The sequence below is a fragment of the Pleurodeles waltl genome, chromosome 3_1 (genome assembly GCF_031143425.1).
Source record: "Pleurodeles waltl isolate 20211129_DDA chromosome 3_1, aPleWal1.hap1.20221129, whole genome shotgun sequence".
Classification (NCBI taxonomy): Eukaryota; Metazoa; Chordata; class Amphibia; order Caudata; family Salamandridae; genus Pleurodeles; species Pleurodeles waltl.
The window spans coordinates 1573908773-1573930808 of record NC_090440.1 but is presented as its reverse complement, the minus strand read 5'-3'; the positions used below and the strand labels follow the sequence as shown (position 1 = coordinate 1573930808).

General features: G+C 44.1%; 1 protein-coding gene across 1 annotated transcript in view; it reads left to right on the top strand.

Moving 5' to 3' along the window:
* KCNJ3 (potassium inwardly rectifying channel subfamily J member 3) overlaps window positions 1–22036 on the top strand; it is a 543712-nt gene that overhangs the window by 4783 nt on the left and 516893 nt on the right. Inside the window, exon 2 of the mRNA XM_069225164.1 lies at window positions 7794–8010. Coding sequence (XP_069081265.1) covers window positions 7794–8010 — 217 coding nt within the window. The remainder of the gene's footprint in view (window positions 1–7793; window positions 8011–22036) is intronic.

The following is a 22036-nucleotide window of genomic DNA, read 5'->3' as shown; positions in this document are numbered from 1 at the left end:
TTTGTAAAAGTAATGCCCTGCAAAGCATTATGGGATGAGTTTTCGTGCCGTGAATATCATAGCATGTTGACAGTAATGCTCAGAACAGCCCCTAAAGGACACCACAATAAAAATAGCATTTGGAAGAAACATAGAGATGTAACCATACAGTCAGCCCTTAGGGAAAATAACCACACAAAACTCAAGTGGGAGAAGATAATAATGTGTTTTTGGTACAGAACGACTAGCAATATTATTGATTTTGAATTTTTCTGAAGCCACATTAAAACTCATGCAAGACGTTGTGGCATCTTCAGCCAGTGATTATATTTTCTATAACCACTCTGTTTGAAGGCCACTTCAGACAATAACTAAAATTAGAACATTGGAATGCTGGGGGCTCCATTGAAAACAATGGAGTGCTGCTGGCTTTTACTGGCCGGTAAAAGCCCGCAGCTGCCAACATTCCAATGTTCGCTTTGTTCACAGCAACAGCTGTGAACAAAGCCTCAGGGAGCCCGAGGGGATTTTAATCCCCTCGGGCTCCGTGAACATTTTTTTTTTTAATAGAACATTCTGCCCTGAGTGGCAGAATGTTCTAAATAGCCTTAGAACCCGCCGTAGCGGGCTCTACCGGCTATTAAAGTCCCTCTCCCTTGTTAAAGGCCCTCGCCTTCGGCTCAGGCATTTAACGCGGGGAGCGGGCCTTTAATAGCCGGTAGAGCCCGCTACAGCGGGTTCTAAGGCTATATTAGAACATTGGAATGTTGGTGGTTCCATTGCAGACAATGGAGTGCTCCAGGCTTTTACTTGCTGGTAAAAGCCCAGAGCGTCAACATTCCAATGTTCTTTGTTCACAGCAACAGCTGTGAACAAAGCCTCATGGACCCTGGGGGAATTTTAATCCCCTCGGGCTTTGTGAGGAATTTGTTTTATTTATTAGAACAATCTGCCCTCTAGTGGCAGAATATTCTAATAGCCTTAGAACTCGCTGTGGCAGGCTCTGCAGGCCATTAAAGGACCTCTACCCTTGTACAAGGCCTTTAATACGGGAGCAGGCCTTTAAGAATATTGGAATGTCGGGAGCTCCATTGAAGACAATGGAGTGCTCTGGGCTTCTACTGGCTGGTAAAAGCTAGAGTCAGCATGCCAATATTCTTTGTTCACAGCAGCAGCTGTAAACAAAGGCCTCATGGAGCCCAAGGGGATTTTAATCCCCTTGGGCTCCGTGAGGACTTTGTTTTATTAGAACATTCTGCCCTCTAGTGGCAGAATGTTCTAATAGCCTTATAGCTCTTCGTAGCTGGGTTATACCGGCAATTAAAGTTCTGGTCCCAATGTTGGAGTGGGCCTTTAAATGCTGGTGTAGTCCCCTATGAAGGGCCATAAGGCTATATGGGAAAGCACAGATTCTAGAATGAAGAATACTGTTAGATAAAGAGTTAGAATGGCTGACATTTGGTCATGTCTTAATTGTCATTTTATTCGGACCCCATGAATTGATACTGTTGGTCCCCTGTTAGTAGTAGATAGTTCGCCACTTTGTAACCCTTTGCGCTACATTATGCCTGTGCCAGGCATAATGTATGCAAAGAGGGGCATTCCTCTGTTGCTCAGAGCAGCTGCTAAAAGGAAGCACACCATTGTTTTCAACGGGCCTTAATGGGCTTTGCAGGATTAGCGGCAACATTTTTGACGCTAGTCCTGTAAAGCTCCGAATTAGCGTAACAAATGTTGACACTAGTTTCCCAACTACCACCATAGTGCGCCGTATCTTAGATACGGCACACACATGGTGGCATTAGGGGGCATTAAGGGGTGCAAGAAAAGTGGCGCTGCACTAGGTGCAGCCCCACTTTTCTTAAATTAGACCCCAAGTACCCAATTGCCTGTTTATGTTCCTTCCTGTTCCATCACCAACACTCGCCCTTGGTGATCACTTGCTCTATATCCTTGGCCTTCATTACTGTATTAGAGTAAATCTGGACATGTATTGTCTGTAGCATTAGGAAAAACAGTGTGTTAGAAATGGGGTCTTTGGATGGCAGTGAAGTTACCCCCCTTCCAAGCAAGGACCCTCACTCTAGTCAGGGTAAAGGAGTATCACCCTCAGTTAACCCCCTCTCCCCTCCTTGGTAGCTTGGCATGAGCAGGCAAGCTTAACTTCAGAAGCAAAGTGTAAAGTATTTGTACCAACACACACAGTAATTCAGTGAAAACACTACAAAATGGACACCACACCAGTTTAGAAAAATAGGTAATAGTTATCTAAATCAAACAAGACTGGAACAACAAAAATCCAACATACACAAGTCAAGGTATGAATTTTAAAAAGTATATGAGTCTTAATCCCCAGAAAACAGTGAGAATGCTGTTGTTCTACAAAGTACCTGGTGAGCGTAAAAACTACAGCTGCACGGGTGAGTGTGCGTTGAATAAGGCCAGTGATGCGTCAATTTCTCACTCGCAAGAGAGACCATGTGTTCTCTTCCACAAGGGAGCAATGCATCTATTCCCAGATGAGCACCTCGGGTCCAGCAGGCTGTGCGTTGATTTTCCATGGCCAGCATTGTTGCGTGAGAAATCCGGTCGCACAATGTCAGGAAACAGCACTGTGTAGGGCTTGCATCATTATCAGGAGCCACTAGAGGATGTTGCTCGTCGTTTTCTCCAGCTGTGATGTGTCGCTCTCCCAGCTGCAATACAGGTGGAACGTCGATTTTAGCCACAAGGCTGGCAGCGTGTCATTTATCAGCCATGTTGCGGATGGTGCATTGAAAATTTCCTCACACCCTGATCTTTGCCTGGATTTCTGTCCTTTTCCACCAGCTTCACCATTTAAGGGCCAAGAGACAGGTTAGGGCACCACTTGATAGGGCAGGAGTCTCAGCAGAGAGTCCAGGTGCTGGTAGTAACAAGAGTTGGATGTCCCTGAGACTTCAACAACAGGAGACAAGCTCAGTTCAAACCCTTAGAGATTCTTCACCAGTGTGAAGCCACAAAAAAGTAAGTGTTTGTTCTGTCTCAGGCAGAAGCAGCTACTGCAGGTCAACCCAGCAAAACACAGTCACAGGCAAAGGGGCAGTACTCCTCCTCCAACTCTCCAACTCTTTTCCTTGGCAGAGGTTCCTCTTGGTTCCAAAAGTAATCTTATTTTCAAGGGTTTTGGGTCCAATACTTATACCCCTTTCTGCCTTTGAAGTAAGCTACTTCAAAGGGAAGTCTCTGTTGTTCACAACATCCTGCCTTACCCAGGCCAGGCCCCAAACACACACCAGGTGGTTGGAGACTGCATTGTGTGAGGGGAGGCACAGCCCTTTCAGGTGTAAGTGACCACTCCTCCATTCCCCTCCAGCCCAGATGGCCTATAAGGATATGCAGGCTACACCCCAGCTCCCTTTGTGTCACTGTCTAAAGAAGAGGTGCAAACAGCCCAGCTGTCAAACTGACTCAGCCAGGGTATCCACAAACAAGCAGAATCACAGAATGTTTTAGGCAAGAAAATGCCTACTTTCTAAAAGTGGCATTTTCAAACACACAATCTAAAAACAACCGTTGCCAAAAGATGTATTTTGTAAATTGTGAGTTCAGAGACCCTAAACTCCATATTTCTATCTGTTCCCAAAGGGAATTTGCATTTTAATAATATTTAAAGGCAGAACCCATGTTAGCCTATGAGAGAGATAGGCCTTGCAACAGTGAAAAAGAAATTTGGCAGTATTTCACTGTTAGTACATGTCCCACCTTTAGCATACACTGCACCCTGCCCATGCGCTACTTGGGGCCTACCTTAGGGGTGCCTTACATTTATAAAAAGGAAAGGTTTAGGCCTGGCAAGTGGGCACTTGCTAGGTTGAATTGGCATTTTAAAACAGCACACAGAGACACTCCAGTGGCAGGTCTGAACCATGTTTACAGAGCTACTAGTGTGGGTGGCCCAAACAGTGCTGCAGTCCCACTAGCAGCATTTGATTTACAGTCACTGGGCACCTGCAGTGCCATTTGCTAGGGACTTACTTGTAAATCGAATATGCCAATCACAGATAAGCCAATTTACACATATTATTTATACAGTGAACCCTTACACTTTAGCACTGGTCAGCAGTGGTAAAGTGTCCAGAGCAAACAAAACAGCAAACACAGAGTCCAGCACACAGAAACAACCTGGGAAGCAGAGGTAAAAAGTCAAGGGAGACCACACCAAGGATGCCAAGTCTAATACAGTGGAAGGAGTACATTTCACCGATTGAGCATCTTTGCTTCTTCTGTTGGTAATGTTTAAATAAGTTTTGTTTAATGAAGTAAAATATCAGCGAATTACAACTCAAGTCCAACATCGCTGCTTAGAACTGAAGCTCAGTACTTTTGTTACCATGTAGAGATACCAGAAAAACGTCTATAAAACATTTATAAAGTATTATCGAGAGCAGGTTGTAGCGCTTATTTTTTGCCATTTAAGTTTATTTTGCCAATGAATGTGATAGCCCTTAATATTCTATTTGGGGGAACGCAAAAGCGTTGTCTGATTCCATCCCTTTGGAGGATCAGCATTGTAAGCCAAGGCATCAAATTTAGTAACGCACTAGACAGAACATCATGCATTTTGGTCTTGCAAGACAGCAAGTACTGAAATAACACTCCGCCGTCTTCAGCCTGGAGAGACAGCCTTTGCATGACTATATTCACACCGAGATGGGACAGATGTTAGATTTAGTCTAACAATCTAGGCGAGGTGATACCATACTCTTTCACAGTTAGTAATTGCTTTGTCACTTTCTTGTGATTATCATGGCCGAAATAATTGAACATGTAAATACATCTCTAAGACTGTGCAGACTTGTTTACTTTCCAAAATGGCGAACTATACCAAATGTTATCAACTCTCGAAAAAGCCCCAGAAACAGCAATGCAGGATGATTAAATATGAACATGGGATGATTAATATGCTCAGCTGCCTAATGGACCAGTGTCATGGGACACTTTCAACCAGTGCTAGGATTTTAGCAATCATCACTTTTAATGCAGGGCTTTTTAGGTCTGAATCTAAAATCTTAAAAGTGGAACTACAAGTCCCAGAGTGCAACTTGCTGAGGGAAAATAAGCCAACATTGACTGAAGGCATCACATATGCAGAAAAACACTTGGCAGCTATGACAGATTGTACCTTTGAGTGTTATTTCTCTATCCAGGATAGTCATCAAAAGTAAACGAGCAGAATGCTTCCTGCAATGAAGATTCATTTAAAAAAACAAATAAAACATGGTATTATCAAGGTAGAAACATTTAGCGTCTTTATATAAAACAAATATTTCATCATTAGTTCACCGCAGAAATAATAAAAACATGATGCTCGGCATAAACTGCTTCCTAAAGGCCTCAGCGCTATTTAGAAACAAAGAAGAGCAATAGTACCTTGTGGTGAACTACAAAACGTAGTAAGATATGCAAGGCTTCCGAGAAATAAAATAAAATGGGACGAAGGTAATTAAAGAGAGCACCATGCTGCACCAACATTTTAGCAATTAAAATGGGGGTGAACGTGACAGAGCACGAGGTAATTCTTATGAAAGCATACTGCTCAGAAGCCTAGAGCGACACATACATTATGCAAAACAGAACGGAGAACTCTGGGTTTTTCCCATTTTAGGTGGAGCATATTCCAATGAAAACATATTCTTCCATCACTGGCACTGCTTTTACTGTCTGAATTGACTGTATGCAGGCAGTATTCAGGCAGTGGATCAACAAGATAAAATCCACGCTGACCCGGAAAGACAGTTATTTTATAATTCCAGATAGTAACCATTTTGATCTGTTGACAGTCCTCAGGCTGGCAATCCATGGAGTGAAAGCCGGCCCTGATGTGTGTTACTCTCATTAGTGTTCATCAAAGGAGTATAGTTTAGTCAAGACAATGGCAAGGTTATCTTTGTGGCATCCATCAAGAGGGCGTGTGCAAGCGGAACTTCTGACATTGGCTTTTCATGATATTAGAAAATGATTGTTACTATCAGATTTGAGCATAAAGACTAGAGGTACAATTCATTAAGTAGCTCTCCCTAACTTACCTGGATGGCTGCCAAGTGGCTTCCTATAATGGATTTTACACTGACGCAGTCAGTAACTTTTAGTCAGCAACACTTTGTACAGTGGTTTTCTTAAGTCCATAATGTAATGGTATAAAATACTACAGGTCCCTAAATGCGAAGTGGCTGAAAATCCAGAAGGCGTAACACATGAAATGTGGCTATTTGGCAGCTAATGATAACAATATGAGATCACTGCACGATTAACCTACAATGTACAAAGACCGATTCACCTAAGCATTGCCGCTCCTGGAACAAATACTATTTTATGTACTCTTACATGACTTTATGACTGGGCCCTGAAACATCGAACTCCCTATTAGCAAAAGCACAAGCAGAGCATTGTCCTATTTGTAATAGTTGTATATGAAGCTTCCTTTCAGAATATGGGCAGTAGAAACGATTTGCCTAGTTGCATAACTTCCAATTGGCTCCATGGCATATGTGAACACTTAGGTTAATCTCTGAATTTTGATAAATCTCATAAGGAATACCATTCTTAATTATAAGGAGGGCCAATGAAATTATGTGGCAGTGGAGGATCAAATTATTCTACAGTATTGACTAAATTACATGGAATGAGAAAGCAAATTATGTCTCATAACGTGACATTGTGTGGCAGTATTATTTTACTACTCTGTTATTGTAACACATATTAGTACTGTGTTGGCATAGGTTTAATCTCATTAGTACCAGTTTAATCTGAAATGGGACCAATTAACCTCTGAAAAAGGTCTGCCACTGTGTGGGACCATGTGATACCTCTTTTTAAATAATTTTGATCTGTTTGAGCAAGAACCAATTTTCTGTGGGTTGTGAAATTTAGCAACTCTGCATTACTCTTGTATTGCAGAACTCTGAGCAAATTTCACCAATTGCCACGTGGAGGATTTTTTTCCGCGATGCACGAGAAATGCAAGCAAGATTTGGTGTCCCCTAGTGCAATTTTCTAATGCGGTCGTCATGGATGGTCACAAGTGGTCGTAGTCAGAGGGCTGCTTCCCAAGTAGATTTGAAGCCTGTCAAGTAGACTTTTTACTCGAGCAACAACAAAATCAACTTGAATGGCTGCACACTCTTGCGCAACCCATGATGCAGTTCATGCTGATTTTTTTAGTGCTGCTTATGCTACTGGTGCTAAATCACAGGGCGAGCAACACAACATTGCATATGTTCTGTCCATTGGCAGAACTCCGTGGAATCTCGCAGAGCTTTTATGCAACTCCGTGGAATTCCATGGAGTGAATCACCACATGTTCTGCCCACCCCTAATTTTTTGTTGAAATCTAAAAATTTAGCAGCAGACTGTAGATTGTGTAGACAAGTGTTGTAAAAACATTGTGCAGGCAAGTGTGCTGAATGCATAGTTATAATGCTGCAATTTCAGAATTGCTTATTTTTAGTGGCTGTGTTCACAGGCCAATACTTAAAGGGGAACAAAATCTACAAGCCCCAGAAAGAAAAATGTTGTTGACTAAAAAGATAGAAATTTCTATAGATGTCACACATGACATGTTGTGTAATGGCTCCCTTAAAAATAGTCATCTGGATTGCCCAATAAATGAATGGAATTATTATCTTGGCGTTTCTGAACACAATATGTTTGTAACTCTTTGAAATGGAAAGAGCATGGAATGATGGTCTATGTACAGAAGATATCACGATTAATATTTATATTTTATTTGATATATTATATTTTGTTTTCTCTTTTTATGTGTATTCGTCTAGTCAAGGCAGACACCAGAGGGTGAGTTTCTCCCTCTTGATCAACTTGAACTGGATGTTGGGTTTAGCACTGGAGCGGACCAGCTTTTTCTGGTTTCCCCCCTTACAATCTGCCACGTGATAGATGCCAAAAGCCCCTTCTATGACCTTTCTCAGCGCTCCATGCAGACGGAACAGTTTGAGATTGTTGTTATCCTGGAGGGCATTGTGGAAACAACTGGTAAGTACTTATGTATTGGTAGTGTTACAACAAGTTTTTGCTTTATGTTTAGGGTCTTTTTTCTCTTTTATCTCTCACATCCAGGGTATATTATTTAAAAACAAAATCTAAGTCTATATAAGATTAGCAGCGATGTATTTACTTCCAGTTAAACATATTGATAACATCTGAAAACAATGTGTAATGCACATGTTCTGGTTTATCAAGAGGATAAATATTGTATTGTATTGCAGCATTTATATAGCCCTAACTACCCCTATGTGGGGTGCTGAAGTGCTTGCCTCCATGAGTAGCATGCTACACCATGTAGGATGTGTGGTTGGAAGGATGTTGTTTTTGTTTGATCCTAGGTGCGAAGTGTTCCATGTCTTGTGTAATGACCACCGAGGTGCAGTTACCATATTCTGGAATGCAGCACATAGCATTGTGTTGAATGAAAAGTGTAAGAGACAGTTTTATGGTTTTATGGTTTTTAGGATGCTGGTAGCTTTGAACAGCCCTGCAAGTCCCTTTAAGGAATTTCATATGATACAGAGTGCTTATTTAGTTATTGCACTGGGTTGTGCAATCTAATATTGTGTTTATAGTTGTGGTCCTGAGCTGAGCTGCCAAAGCAAAGTAATTGAATGATCTATTGGGATGGGAATTTTTTAATTCTCATCCCATATCTGAGTGTCTATGTGAGAAGCTTGTGAAATGCATAGAAGCAGTTAGCGTGTGTAGATATCTGGGACCTGCAGGGAATGGATTATATTAAAGTCTTCAAAAATTGTGCAGTAATGTGTGACAAATTGTTTCAGTTATTCCAAGCCTGTTCATTTCTTGATGTTTGGCTGTATAATGCTGATAATGGACAACCCTCATTGCAGATTTGTCTCATGTGAATTTAATAGGCATAAGTTGCAATGTCTTGCTGATCGCTGCATATTATGGTTGTAGTATTATTGTGAGGCATAACTCATATATATGTAAGTACATAACTATATAATGCCACTGTGACCTGTAGGTCAGCTCTTTGTTTACATGCATGTATAATAAAAGCAGATTGCTCTGTGAATTATTTGCATTTTTTTGGAATGTAGCTGGGGATTCAGCTTTAGTTTTCTAGGCTTTGTTGCCAGGATGCTGGTAGTGCAGTTATCTTTGAAAGAGACAAGTTTCCAACTGTCTTTGGAAGTGTAAATGGTCCTTGGTACTTCTAATAGTGGTTGGTAGTGAATTCTAGTACTTGGTGGCTTGTACTGAGAAGGCAGAGACTCTTATGTATATGTTATGGTGAGGTGGTATGATAATAAGTGACACAAGCCTGAAGCACAGTGTTCTGTTTGGTTTGTATTGCTGGAATTTAACTTGTAGGTAATCTGCTTCTATTTGGAGTATTTCTAAGGCTTTCCCCTCACCTGGGTTTAAGAGCGTGTCCTCCCTCATGTAAAGAACTCTGACTCTTGCGCACAGAATAGTACAGGTCATTCTATGGTGGTTGCCAGCAGTAGCATCAGTGACACTGGTGGCAAACTGTGAAAAATACCAAACTCTGGTACTTTTCTCACTTTCAATTCTTGGTAGTGTACTTTTAAAAAAACAGTTCAAAATCTTCAGCACTACTGTCAAAGCATTATTCACTGAACAACTCTACAGAGAATGTATGTGACAACATTTACACATTGGGCTCAATAAAAGTGAGGAATTTTCTGCTCTAAAATTCCTTAGGTGGGGGGAGGGTCAGCATTTTGGAATGAACCACTCTCTACTTGTAAGGCACACTTTTAAAATTCTGTGCCTCTGTGAATTCCATTATTGTGTATGGGCATCACTAGTGTGAATACAGAATGCTGACTCTGGTTATTCCCTGCTATGACATGGCAACAAGAAACAAAGGTCATTTCCACTATTGCTATATCTTAAACTATTTGCAGGCTGGTTTCTCTCAGAGAGCATGCCAGTGCAGAGCTAGCTCTCTGCTCGGATGGAGAGCATAGAGCACAACTTCAGCAGGGGACTGTGGGGAGGGATGTCACAGATACTGGCGAGGGGGGAAGGCAGGAGGATAGGTGTTGTTTTTAACATGTAGAGCAGAGAGGAAAGGCTTTGTCAAAAATAGTACTCCTATTACTCATGTGCCCCAACTCAACAGTTGCAACAAGGGGCAAATTATTTTGAGCACCATACATATCATCAAACTATGCACTGATAAAAAGTCAGCAACAGAAGTGATCCCCACCTCAGGGTTCTGACTGACATAATAGACAGCACAATGTCTTTCATAACTCCTCAATGACATACATTACTTTCATTCACTCTTACCAATCTATAATTTCACGTGCCACCTCACATTCTTTCTTTGGTGTACGTCTTTCTGACCTATCACCATTTGGTCTTTATACTTTCTTCACAATCTGAGAAAGTATATTTTACTTTAAAGCTTCATTTTTATTCCATTCATTTTAGAAATCACATCTTGAGAGTTCACTTACTTTACTTTTCAGTTTTACACTACTTTATTTTTTAATTTTACAAAGCTTTAGTTATTTGCAGCGCAGCATCCAGTTTAATATTTTCTTTAGAAATATTTCAATCAAAATTTTAAAAAAAATGTGTAGTAGAGGTTTGGACACATTTAAAGATATCCTTGTCCCAATGTAATTCTTGGATGAATGCTCCACAGACAAAGGCAAGATATTCACTAAAGAATTCAAGTATTCTCCACTCAACATTGCGGTCCCCTTAGCAGTGAGATTGTGTTTTATTTGTAATGTGCAGCAAGTGCTGAAGCCCAGCTTCTAGGCACAGATAAATTGAAAAAACAAGCAGAAATTAGCATAAGCATAGATAGAACAAGTGCTGGGATGATACAAGGGGCAATAATCACAGAATGGGGCACCACAGAAGATGCAAAATGAAGGGGATAGCAGGGGCACATGAAGGACACACAGGATGTTGTGTAAGCAAAGGGGAATATAAAAACATTTTATTTAGACTCTGTAAACAACAAAGTTTGAGGAAGGTGCCACTATGAAATAGGTCAAATACTTCAAATGTAGTTAGGAGAGAGAAGCATTTTTTTCTTCAGTGATGAGCTTAGGAGACCTTGCCGCCTGAAAAATAAATATGTTCTTTGTGTTCAGGTATGTGTAGCCTAATGGGCACAAGGAGTTTCAGAGTTTCAGGTCTCACAATCTCTCCACACTATTTAATACTGTAAGGCTTTTACCTGTCTTCTACACCAGGTTTATCCATATGTCACATTGTTATCATACACATGAGTCTAGTTTGTTCATTTTGAGTAAACTAAGACTACAACTCCCAGCATGCAGTGTTTGCTATGCGAAAATCCAGGAGCAAAACCTTGGCATCATTTTAAATGGGCTCATCTGGTTATCCGTGTTATACAGAGCTTTTCTGATGGTAAATCATGTGTTGTTCATTTACCTTTCATGATGATTATTGTTATTGTTCTTTTGCAATGTTGAACACATTTACTTATTGAATGACAAGTGCCGATGTTTGGAGTAACTTGAAAAAATTGAAGTGATCATATTTCTGGCTGTGCAGATCAAAATGATTCATGTTGACAAAGGTGTGGCAGACGAACATTGTCTTTGGTTGACTAGGTGTAGTGGTGTGACTCATATATTTATATTGTTTACATATTGTTCTTTTATGTCATTTACTTTTACAGTTAGTCTCGCATTACATGTATGGCCTCGCACCAGGTTTACTTTTGATGTGCCTCACGGATCGGCATTCATTCTCCATGGTTTCCTACCACTGCATTTGTCAGTTGCAGCTTGAAATCCATGGAGACAGGATATGCAGATCGTGGGTTCCTATGTCGTAACAATAAATCTTCAAGTTTGAACTCACACTTGCTGCCTCTGAATGTTACTTCATTGACAACAGTTCTAATATTTTCCAAAAGAGGAGCACAACATCTTATTTCAGATGTGGGTCGAAAATACATCTCAGCAATAATGACTTGTGATCAGCTGTGGGAAAAAGGTGCAATAAATGTCACAAATTACACATTTTCAGGGTGTTTGCAGAAGTGTAAGGGGACAATGTTCAAGTGAGTTTTGTTGACATTGATTCTTTTGGAGAGGAATGTTCACATGACTGGTCGATGGTACTCCTTACTGTTGATATGGATAGCAGAGAGGTGAAACCTGTTAAACATCTGTTATGTGATGTACACATTAGGAACGGCAAGCGCAACATGATGGCAGGCTCAGGGGCTCCCATCACAATAATTTCAGATACACTCTTTGATCACACTTGGGTCAAAACCAGACGCCTCAGTCCTCCCTAAGTTTCGCCTAGAGCTTATGGTAATCAGGACATACACATAATTGGTTTCTTTGTTGATAAACTAGAGTGTTTGGGAAGAGAAATATTGACAAAAATATATTTGGCTAAAAAAGGAAAACATATTTTTAGGTGGCAAGACCTAGCAAAGTTGGGTTTAATGCTGGTATCTAGATCTGAAAATCCTGTTATTGACTATGACTTGTTGGGGGCATCAGTTATTGACAATAGTGACAACTTGTAGGCTGAAGTTGTTGAAAAATATCCATAGATTTGTAGCAATAATATTAGCACCATACATAAATTTAAACACAAAATAAAGCTGAAGAAGTGTTGTCCATAATGCTGATACTGTTGTCAGTGAGACCAGAGCTCAAGATACTCCTTGATAAACTTGTAAAAAAAGGTAGCATTGCTCACATGTACTCTCTGGAATGATTAAGTCCCATTGTCATTGTTTGCAAAAAGGATTGGGATGTTAGGATTTGTGCTGACTTTTGCACCCTGAACAAAAATGTAATTGTGGATCGCCATCCAATACCTAAGATAAACAAACTGTTGGCGAACATCGGCAGTGCTGATTTTTTCTCACTTTGGGATATGTACTCTGCCTATCATCAAATACCACTTGCTGCAATTTCACAGGACATGACAACATTTGTTGGTCACTTTGGAGCCTTCAGGTTTCTAAGTTTGCATTTTGGTCTTGTGTCTGCAGTGAGTGTGTTCCAGAAGTTGAGGCATTCCATTTTGGCCAATATACTGGGTACCTAAGCATGCCAAGACAGTGTCTTAGTATTTGCTAAATCAGTTAAGGAACACAGCACCATTCTTACCAAGGTCTAGAGGTATTTAAAGAGGTTTGTATTAAACTCAAAACAGAAAAATGTTGTTTCCTAAAGAAAGAACTAACCTATCTTGGTCATCACATTTCTAGCATGGGCATTAAATCTAAGTTTTCTTTACTTCAAGCTACACAAGATGTGACACCACCCAAACATAAAGACACATTAAAATCTTTTGTTGGGTGTCCAAGATGGCGGAGCGCTAGGATGTGTCCGCTAGCGCTCCGCCGCCTCGATCCAGCATAGTGCCTCTCGGCCCGCGGGGGGGAAGCCTGGAGGCTCCCCCCGTACTGTGAGGTATCCCCAGGGGTTTGCCTCACTTGGCGGCGGCCGGGTCCAGGGTGTACTGCTCCCGCGAGGGGAGCTGGCCTCGGCCCCGTAGCAGAGGCAGGGCAGTGGAGCAGCGCAGGAGGCGGCTTGGGCCGCGGAACGGGCCTCTGCCCGGCGGCTCCTCCGGGCCGAGCGCAGAGGAGCGGAGGGCCTGGGGATTACCCATGGCCCCATATCAGGTGGATTGGCCTGCACGGACCTGGTGCCTGCTGACCTGGGCGCCTGGGGGAGAAGGTGCTCCCTCGTGTGTGGCAGATTGAGGGGGACAGCCAAGACCTCCTCACATTGGGGCATTGGAGTGGGCCTTGGAGCTGCGGGCCCCCAGTAGAAGGTAGGGGCCTAGGGGTCTGGCCTCACCCCATTATTTGATTTTTGTTGACGATCGTGGCCCCGCAGATCTGAGGAAGGGGCGCCAAGAGTTGACTGTCACGGAGGAGGCCGCTGGAGGTTAGACCTGGGCGCGGTCCCGACCTGAGGGGACCATACTGATCGGCCCCAGACGGAGACCCTGGATTCCCTGAGGCTGGCGTACCATGGTGGCGTCAAAGTCTAAGCGCGAGTGCTCGGTGAGGGACATGCTGGCAGGGACGCGCCTGACATCTGGCATGGCGGCGGAGGATTCACCTGAGACGAGGGCCCTGGAGAGCCACGGGGAGACGGATCCAGCGGAAACTTCTCCTGTTACGAAGGGCTTTCTGACCTCCTTGTTTGAGTCGCTTCGGGGAGACATCCAAGAGCTGCGCAGGGCATCTCACAGGAGCTGAATGTGTTGCGGGGAGAGGTCTCCTCCTTTGGTGAGCGTGTTTCGCAGCTAGAGGATAATGAGATCCAGCGCGGCGAGGAGGTTGCGGGCCTACAGCAGGAGGTGGTCCATCCCTGAGAGCAGCAGGATCTCCTCCGGATGGCGGTTGAAGACCTGGAAAACCGCTCATGGCGCCAAAATATTCACATTAGAGGGGCCCCGGTCGGGGTTGAAAAGGAGGACATCGTGGGCTAAGTGGTGAACCTGTTTCGCTCCTTTCTTGGCGCGGACGAGACACAGGAGGCGGCCCTGGACCGGGTACATTGAGTTGGGCGTGCTGGAGGTCCTGGAGTTCGCCCCCCTGACATTTTAGCCTTTCTCCACAATTTTGTCCTTAAAGAAAAGATTCTACAGCGGGCCAGCAATCTCCAGAGTGTACACTTTCGTGGGCATGAACTACAGCTATTTCATGATCTGTCGGTGCGGACCTTGCAGAGGAGGAGAGAGTTTAGACCGATCACGGATCATCTGCGGGCACACAATGTGTCATATTCTTGGGGCCACCCGTTCCGACTGGTTTTCCGCTGGGAGGAGCCGGTCCGGCAGCTGAAAACCGCCTTGGAGGCTGGCCGCGTCCTGGGTCTGGAGGACATTGGCCGTGAGTCAAGCGGGGGAGTGGCTCTGCCGGTGCGGGGCTCTCCTCGTTGGCGGAGAAAAGAGAAGAAAAGGAAATTGCAGCGCCCGACGGCCTCAGAGTTGAGGTTGGGGAGAGAGGTCGCTTTGAACAATGTGGCCGCCAGAACCTCGGCCTAGTTCGATCTCCTGGGGGCGACCGGGATTGCTACTGGCCGCATCGCTAACAATATACTGACTGTTGAAGAGGGTTGTGCGGCGGGGGATGTGGACCTGACCACTCGATCTGGTTGGATATACTGCCGCGTGGAAATTGCACCTCGTGATTGTCGACAATCGAGGACTTCTGTGTTCTATGCACCTGTTGTGCTTATCATTTGTTTGTTGTTGTGTTTCCCTGCGATGCTGGCTTTTTAGGGAAATGCTCTTAGGCCTGATTGCTCTAGGTGGTCTAGATGTTAATGTAGGGGGTAGTCCTCTGCTGTACCCCGGCCTTCTCTGTTGGCTCCCCTCAGTATAGGCTATGATCATTAAATGTTTAAGTTTAAATGTGAGGGGGCTCAACAACCCTACTAAGAGTCTTGCCATCTTGTCGGCTCTAGAGAGATCGGAGAGTCATGTATGTCTCTTGCAGGAAATGCACTGTGTCTTTAAAGATACCTATCGTATGCGTTCTAAGTGGTTCCCCAGGCAGTTCTGGTCCTCGTTACCATCAAAGCATGCAGGGGTGGCAATACTTCTATCACGTTCATTTCCGGGGGAAGTGATATCAAAACTGCATGAGATCCCAGGGAGGCTTTTGGCTATGAGACTTAGACTGGGAGGTTTTTCCTTCATGATCGCTTCCCTTTATGCACCTAATTCCCAACAAGAACTCTTCCTCAGACAGTCTTTGACTCTGCTGCTCCAATCCCCTGATGGTGCTGTCTTGCTGGGGGGCGATTTTAATCTGGTGATGGACGTTTTCTTGGATCGCTCAGGCCAGCGACACGGGCAGGACGCAGGGAGGCAATGGCTCAGCGAGTGTGGTCTAGTGGATGTCTGGAGAAGTGTTCACCCCTCATTGAGGGACTACTCCTTTTACTCTTCAGCAACCAAACCATACGCTAGGTTGGACTTCTTTCTGGCATCACAGGAGCTTATCTCTAGGGTTAGAGACGCAGAGATTGAGCCGCGGGCCCTCTCAGATCATGCCCCAATTACAGTCAAGATCCACATGGATGTGGAGAGGGTTGGTACATCGGGATGGCGATTTAGGGATTCGATGCTTCAGAACGCTGAGACGGTAGAGGCGATTCGAGGGGCAATAACAGACTACCTTAGTTTTAATGACAATGGGATAGTAAGCATTGCAACACTGTGGGAGGCACTGAAGGCTGTGGTGAGAGGTGAAGTGATGTCCCTTTTTTCTAGGGATAATAAGGCAAGGAGTAGACTTAGGGGGGACCTAGAACAGCGAGTAAGGGTGTTGGAGCGCTCACATAAACGTACGGGTGCTCCTAGAATATGGCGAGAGCTCGAGAAGGTGCGAAAACAGCTGAGTAGATTGGATTGGGACAGGGCAGAGTACGCAGTAGCCTGCCTTAAACATAAGTACTATGTAGGAAGCAATAAGTGTGGGAAGTTGCTGGCACATAGGTTAAGAGCGCAGTGAGCAGCATCAATGATAAAAATGGTGCGCTCCCCCTCTGGAACCAGAAGCACACACGAGTGACCAAATAGTACAGGCTTTTGTGGAATTCTATCGGAATCTATACAGAGCTGAAGAGCCCTGTACCTTAACCCCAGAATCCTTCTTAAAGGATATAGCAATCACTCCCTTGTCTTTGAAAGAGACAACCACACTAGATTTACCTATAAGGGCGGAAGAGGTTATTTCAGCGATCGCTCGGCTGCAGACCGAGAAGTCACCTGGTCCTGATGGATTCTCAGCCCTTTTTTATAAATCTTTTTGTGGGGAACTCGTTCCCGTTTTGGTGCGACTCTTTAACTCCTTTCGTCAAACCGGCGCTCTTACACCTAGTATGTTAGACGCGACCATCGAGGTTATCCCGAAGCCGGGGAAAGATCCTGAGGAATGTGCCTCGTATAGGCCCATCTCCCTTCTGAATATTGATGCAAAATTATTTACTGGCATCTTGGCACATCGTCTTAACTACTATATGCCGGGGCTCGTGGATCCTGCCCAGGCGGGATTTATACCGCATGGGCAGTGTAGCGATAATACCAAGTGATTGCTTCACCTCTTGGATAAAACCGAACGCTCTCGTAGGGCAGCGCTCTTTCTCTCCATCGACACTGAAAAGGCGTTCGACAGGGTTCACTGGCCATACCTGTTACAGGTGCTTGAGTGCTTTGGTTTGGGACCGGGATTTATGGCATGGATCTGCTGCATTTATCAAGCACCTCGGGTGGCGGTATAGGTTAATGGGACACTTTCCTTGCCGTTTGCCGTCCAAAGAGGCACCAGACATGGGTGTCCGCTTTCGCCCCTTCTTTTTGCGCTCTATATGGAGCCTATGACGCAGAGGCTTTGGGATAACCCTCAGATTAGGGGCGTGAAGTTTGGGGGAGACGAACATCTCATATCACTTTACGCGGACGATATCATCCTTACTCTGGCAGAGCCTACGACTTCGCTTCCAGCGCTAATGGGTGTCCTGGAGGAATTTGGGCGGGGAACAGGAACGGGACCTGAAGGCCGGATTCCGCTTCACATGGTCCTCCACGGGGCTCCCATATTTGGGGATCGAGTTGGGATCCACAGTCGCCCGCACAGTGACGGTGAATTATGCGAAACTGACTCAGGAGGTCCATCGAGACTTAGAGGCATGGGGGAAACTTAAATTGTCTTGGTTGGGTAGGGTTGCGGCAGTGAAGATGACCATTCTACCACGCATACTGTATCTGTTTCAGGTGCTCCCGTTAGAGCCTCCGCCACGGACTATAGCGACCCTCCAAACGGCAGTGCTAAGAATTATATGGGAAGGGAGGACAGCTCGGTTATCGCAGCAGATCCTGTATCGCCCCAAGAGAGAGGGGGGACTGGCGGTCCCCTGTTTTCTTCGATACTTCCAAGCCGCTCAGCTGTGTTTCCTCTTGGAATGGAGCCGCCCGTCCTCCGAGAAGCATTGGTGTTTTATGGACCAAGCAGTAGCGGGCTCTCATATATGGAAGGAACCTTGGCTTAGGCGCCGTCACCGAGCACAGGGATTGTATATATCTCCGGTCACGGGGGTTTCGATGAGAGTGTGGAATTGGGTGGCCACCGTGGTGGGCTTGCAACCTTTCCGTCTCCAATGACCTCTCTGGGCGGGAACCCCGACTTTGGCCCGGGCTTACAGTCTGAAGCATTGCGTCGGTGGTATCAGGGGGGCTGCAAGAGGGTGGGGTTTTTATTTGATGAGCAGGGGGTCATCCCTTTTGACCGGATGAGGAGGCTATATGGCCTAACCGAAGCTGACAGGATGATGTACTATCAAATAAGACACTGGGCCCTGCTCCCGGCCAACAGGTCATTAATAGATAGGCCATTAACACCGTTTGAAAAATGGACTCTAATGAAAAAGGATGACAAGCGCGTGGTTTCTGAGCTTTATTTCCTTCTACGGGGGCGGTTCGCCCGACCAAGACTAAGGGGCAGCTGAGATGGGAGAGGGAACTCGAGAGAGAGTTATCAGAAGACGAGTGGGAGATTGTCTTCTATAGGGCGCATCACACAGCTTACCACTCAGCAGGTACTGAGACAGCCTATAAAGTGGCCTCCTCCTGGTACTATACCCCAAGTAGGATTCACGCCTGGGATCATAATAAATCTAGTCTCTGCTGGAGGGGTTGTGGGGGCGGAGGTACACTCGTGCATTTACTATGGCACTGTCCCAAACTACACAGGTATTGGAAAGACATACTAGACACGGTGGACAGGGCTTTTGATACTCAGATCCCAAGATTTCCTGCATATGTTTTGCTGGGCCTTCCCAATTCCCTAACATTCCCCCTGAGATCATTGAGAGGTCGACAGATGGCTCTAGCCTTGAACGCAGCAGTTCAGTTGTTGTTATCTCACTGGCGGACAGAGCGAATCCCGACAACAGTCTTGTGGCGGCACAGACTTTGGTTTATCCTTGCTATGGAAAAGCTCAGCCTGACATCTCAGCAGCGAGCTGAGGACTTTAGGGATCTTTGGCAACCATTTTTGTGTATTCTGTCCGAGAAGTTCGCAGAGCTGACATGCCCAGTTTATTTGAGGGTTTTGAACTTGAACTGATTGTAAGGGACGGTATCTGTAAGGAGATATGTTTATAGTATTAGCTCCACCGGGTATCAGAGCCTGGGAGGGTATGATCATGAAATGGCTAGTTGGCAGTAGGGAAACATAGTTGCATTAATTACTAATTTTATTTTCTATTGTTTCGCATTAAATAAGCTGTTACTGAGTCTTCTCGCAATATAGTATTGTCTTGCATATGCGATGTTTGAAACTGAAAATTGAAAACTAATAAACAGATTTGATCCATAAAATCTTTTGTTGGTATGAGTGAGTATTACTCAAGGTTTATACAAGGGTATGCTTTGGTTGTTCATCCACAAATTACTTCAGAAAGGAATACAGTTTATTTGGGGTAAATCAGCGGACCAAGCTTTTCAAAGGTCAGGGAATTAATTATTGAAATACCAGCCTTATCTCCTTTCAAACCTCGGTGTAATATGCATGCTTATGGCTGAGGCTGGCCATGTAGGAATAGGTGCAGACTTATCACAAATGTCTGACAGTCAAGAACACACTCTTGACTTCACTTACCACTCAGTGAAGCAGGCAGAGTCAGTACAATTGAGGAGAAAGCGTTGGCCCGCTCATGGGCAATTGAGAAATTTAAAACCTCTCTTTGGGGCACGTATTTTGAATTATACACAGCTTAGAAGCCCCTTACTCATTTGCTTAATGGCAACGGCGCTGGTAGGGCTTCAGCTAGACCGGTCAAGCTTCCTTCTTGTTTGCAGGAATATAAATTCAAGATTACCTATATTCCCGCAGGCAAGAATTCAGGGGCCGATTGCCTATCTTGAATGCCATTGCAGGATGTTGAACAAACTGAAGATCTTGATGATGTTGAGTCTGTGGTGGTCACATTGGGTGAGATTTTGAGTTATTCAGGTGTCGTCTCTCGGGAAGAAAGGATGGGTGCTTTACAAGAAGGTTATGTTTTGTCTAGTATAATGGATTTTGCCAGAAAAAGCTGGCCTAGAGAGAGATCTTTATCTAGTCCCCTCCAACCTTTTTCATTAGTGGAAGTGAACTGTCCATTATAGAAGGAATTCTATTATGCAATTATGTTATAGTCCGACTATCTGCTGTTAAACTCCAGCTTATTAAAGCTGCACACCAGGGTCATTTAGGAGTGGGAGTCATTGGTAAACATTTAAAATGTTCTTTTGGGGGTCTAGACTCCCAAGCTGTGGATCGGATCTCTAAATGTGGTACTTGTTTATGTCTAATAATCACTGGGTCACTGACCATATTCCTCTCCACATGGTACCATTCCTGATAATGTGTGGATAAAAGTTACATTCGATTTTGCAGGTCAGTTCGAAATGTTATCATCAGACAAGAGATTGTTTCTGATTTTAATAGACTATGGGCCTCATTATGAGTTCGGGGATCCCACTGTGGGACCACCAAACTCAAGTGGAGGACATCACCCACATGGCAGTGACAATCTCCACAGTGTATTACAATGTTCCCACTGTGGTGACTGGTGGGAACATTGCTTGATATTAGCCTCAGCTCCTGAGCCCAATATCCTAGCACTCCATCATCCTCTGAATACGCAGACACTGATCATTTTGACTGTGCTGGGCAGTTGGGGCCCTGCATTGCCCATGCCATAGGCATGGGCAGTGTAGGGGCCTCCCTGTGGGACTGGCTTTCGTTGGGCTTTTCATAGCGGGGTCCCCACTATGAAAAGGCTGGAAGAAAGTTGGGTTGCAATCAGCCAGAGTTCAGCATCACCCTGCCTGATTACAAGCCCGACCACACTCACCACGTCAGGAACCATGTTCCTGGCAGAGACAGCAGACTTTAAGCAGGTCCACATGCCAATGTTGTAATGTGGTGGTCAGGCCACCAAAGCCATGGCGGTCTGACTTTCACTGCAGGATTGGCGGTCCTAGGACCACCAGCCTCATAATGAGGCTGTTTGTTTCCAAATGGGTTTATTTTGAGTTTATCTCAGCCACTAGTACTGCAAATGTCATAACATTTTTGCTGAAATATTTTGATATTGAAGGACCCCCTTGAATTTGGTGAGTAATATGGGGTGTGTTTTACATCCTTACAAATGAAGGAATTATTATTCACTTTCACATTAGACATTGAGGCTAGCTTTATACTCACCAACTCCGAATGGACTAGTGGAAAGAATGAATAGATTCCTTAACAAAGGGGTACAATCTGCTTTAGCTAACAGAGCTCCTGCTGAGGAATTGTAAAGAATTTTTAAGAAACAATTTGTGGGCTTACCTACTCACTCCGCACAGTACCACATTCGTGTCACCTTTTGGCTTGTTAAGGAGAAGGAAACCAAGATGCGAACTCCCTGAATGGACCAAAGATTTGGTACGTAAAGAAAATGGTTGCCAATGTAAGATCAATAAGAATGTTAAAGAGGGAGTTGCTACTGTTCAGTCAGCACATTAAACTCACTATGATAGTACTCTTGGTGTTAAAAATGTAGATTTTAAGGATGCATATTGGGGTTTAATCATAGACCCACTAAAGTAAAGAAAGGGGAAGCTGTATTATTTTCACTGGTACAAACTGTCAAAGTTTCTAGAGGCTAATATATTTATATATATATATATATATATATATATATATATATATATATATATATATATATATATATATACACACACATATTTATCTTCATATGGCATAGATGTGGCGTTAAGAATAGTAAACTTATATTTCTCAATATGCATTCACCTTTCAATATTTTGTCCCTTGATATTCTCTCCATGTTCAGTTTATCTCAATAGTGCTATCCTCAATATTCCATAGTATAATCCTATGATCACTATCAGACTGTTAGAAATGGGGTCTTTGGTTGACAGTCAGGTTACCCCGTGTTCAAGCAAGGACCCTCACTATAGTCAGGGTAAAAGAGAATCACCC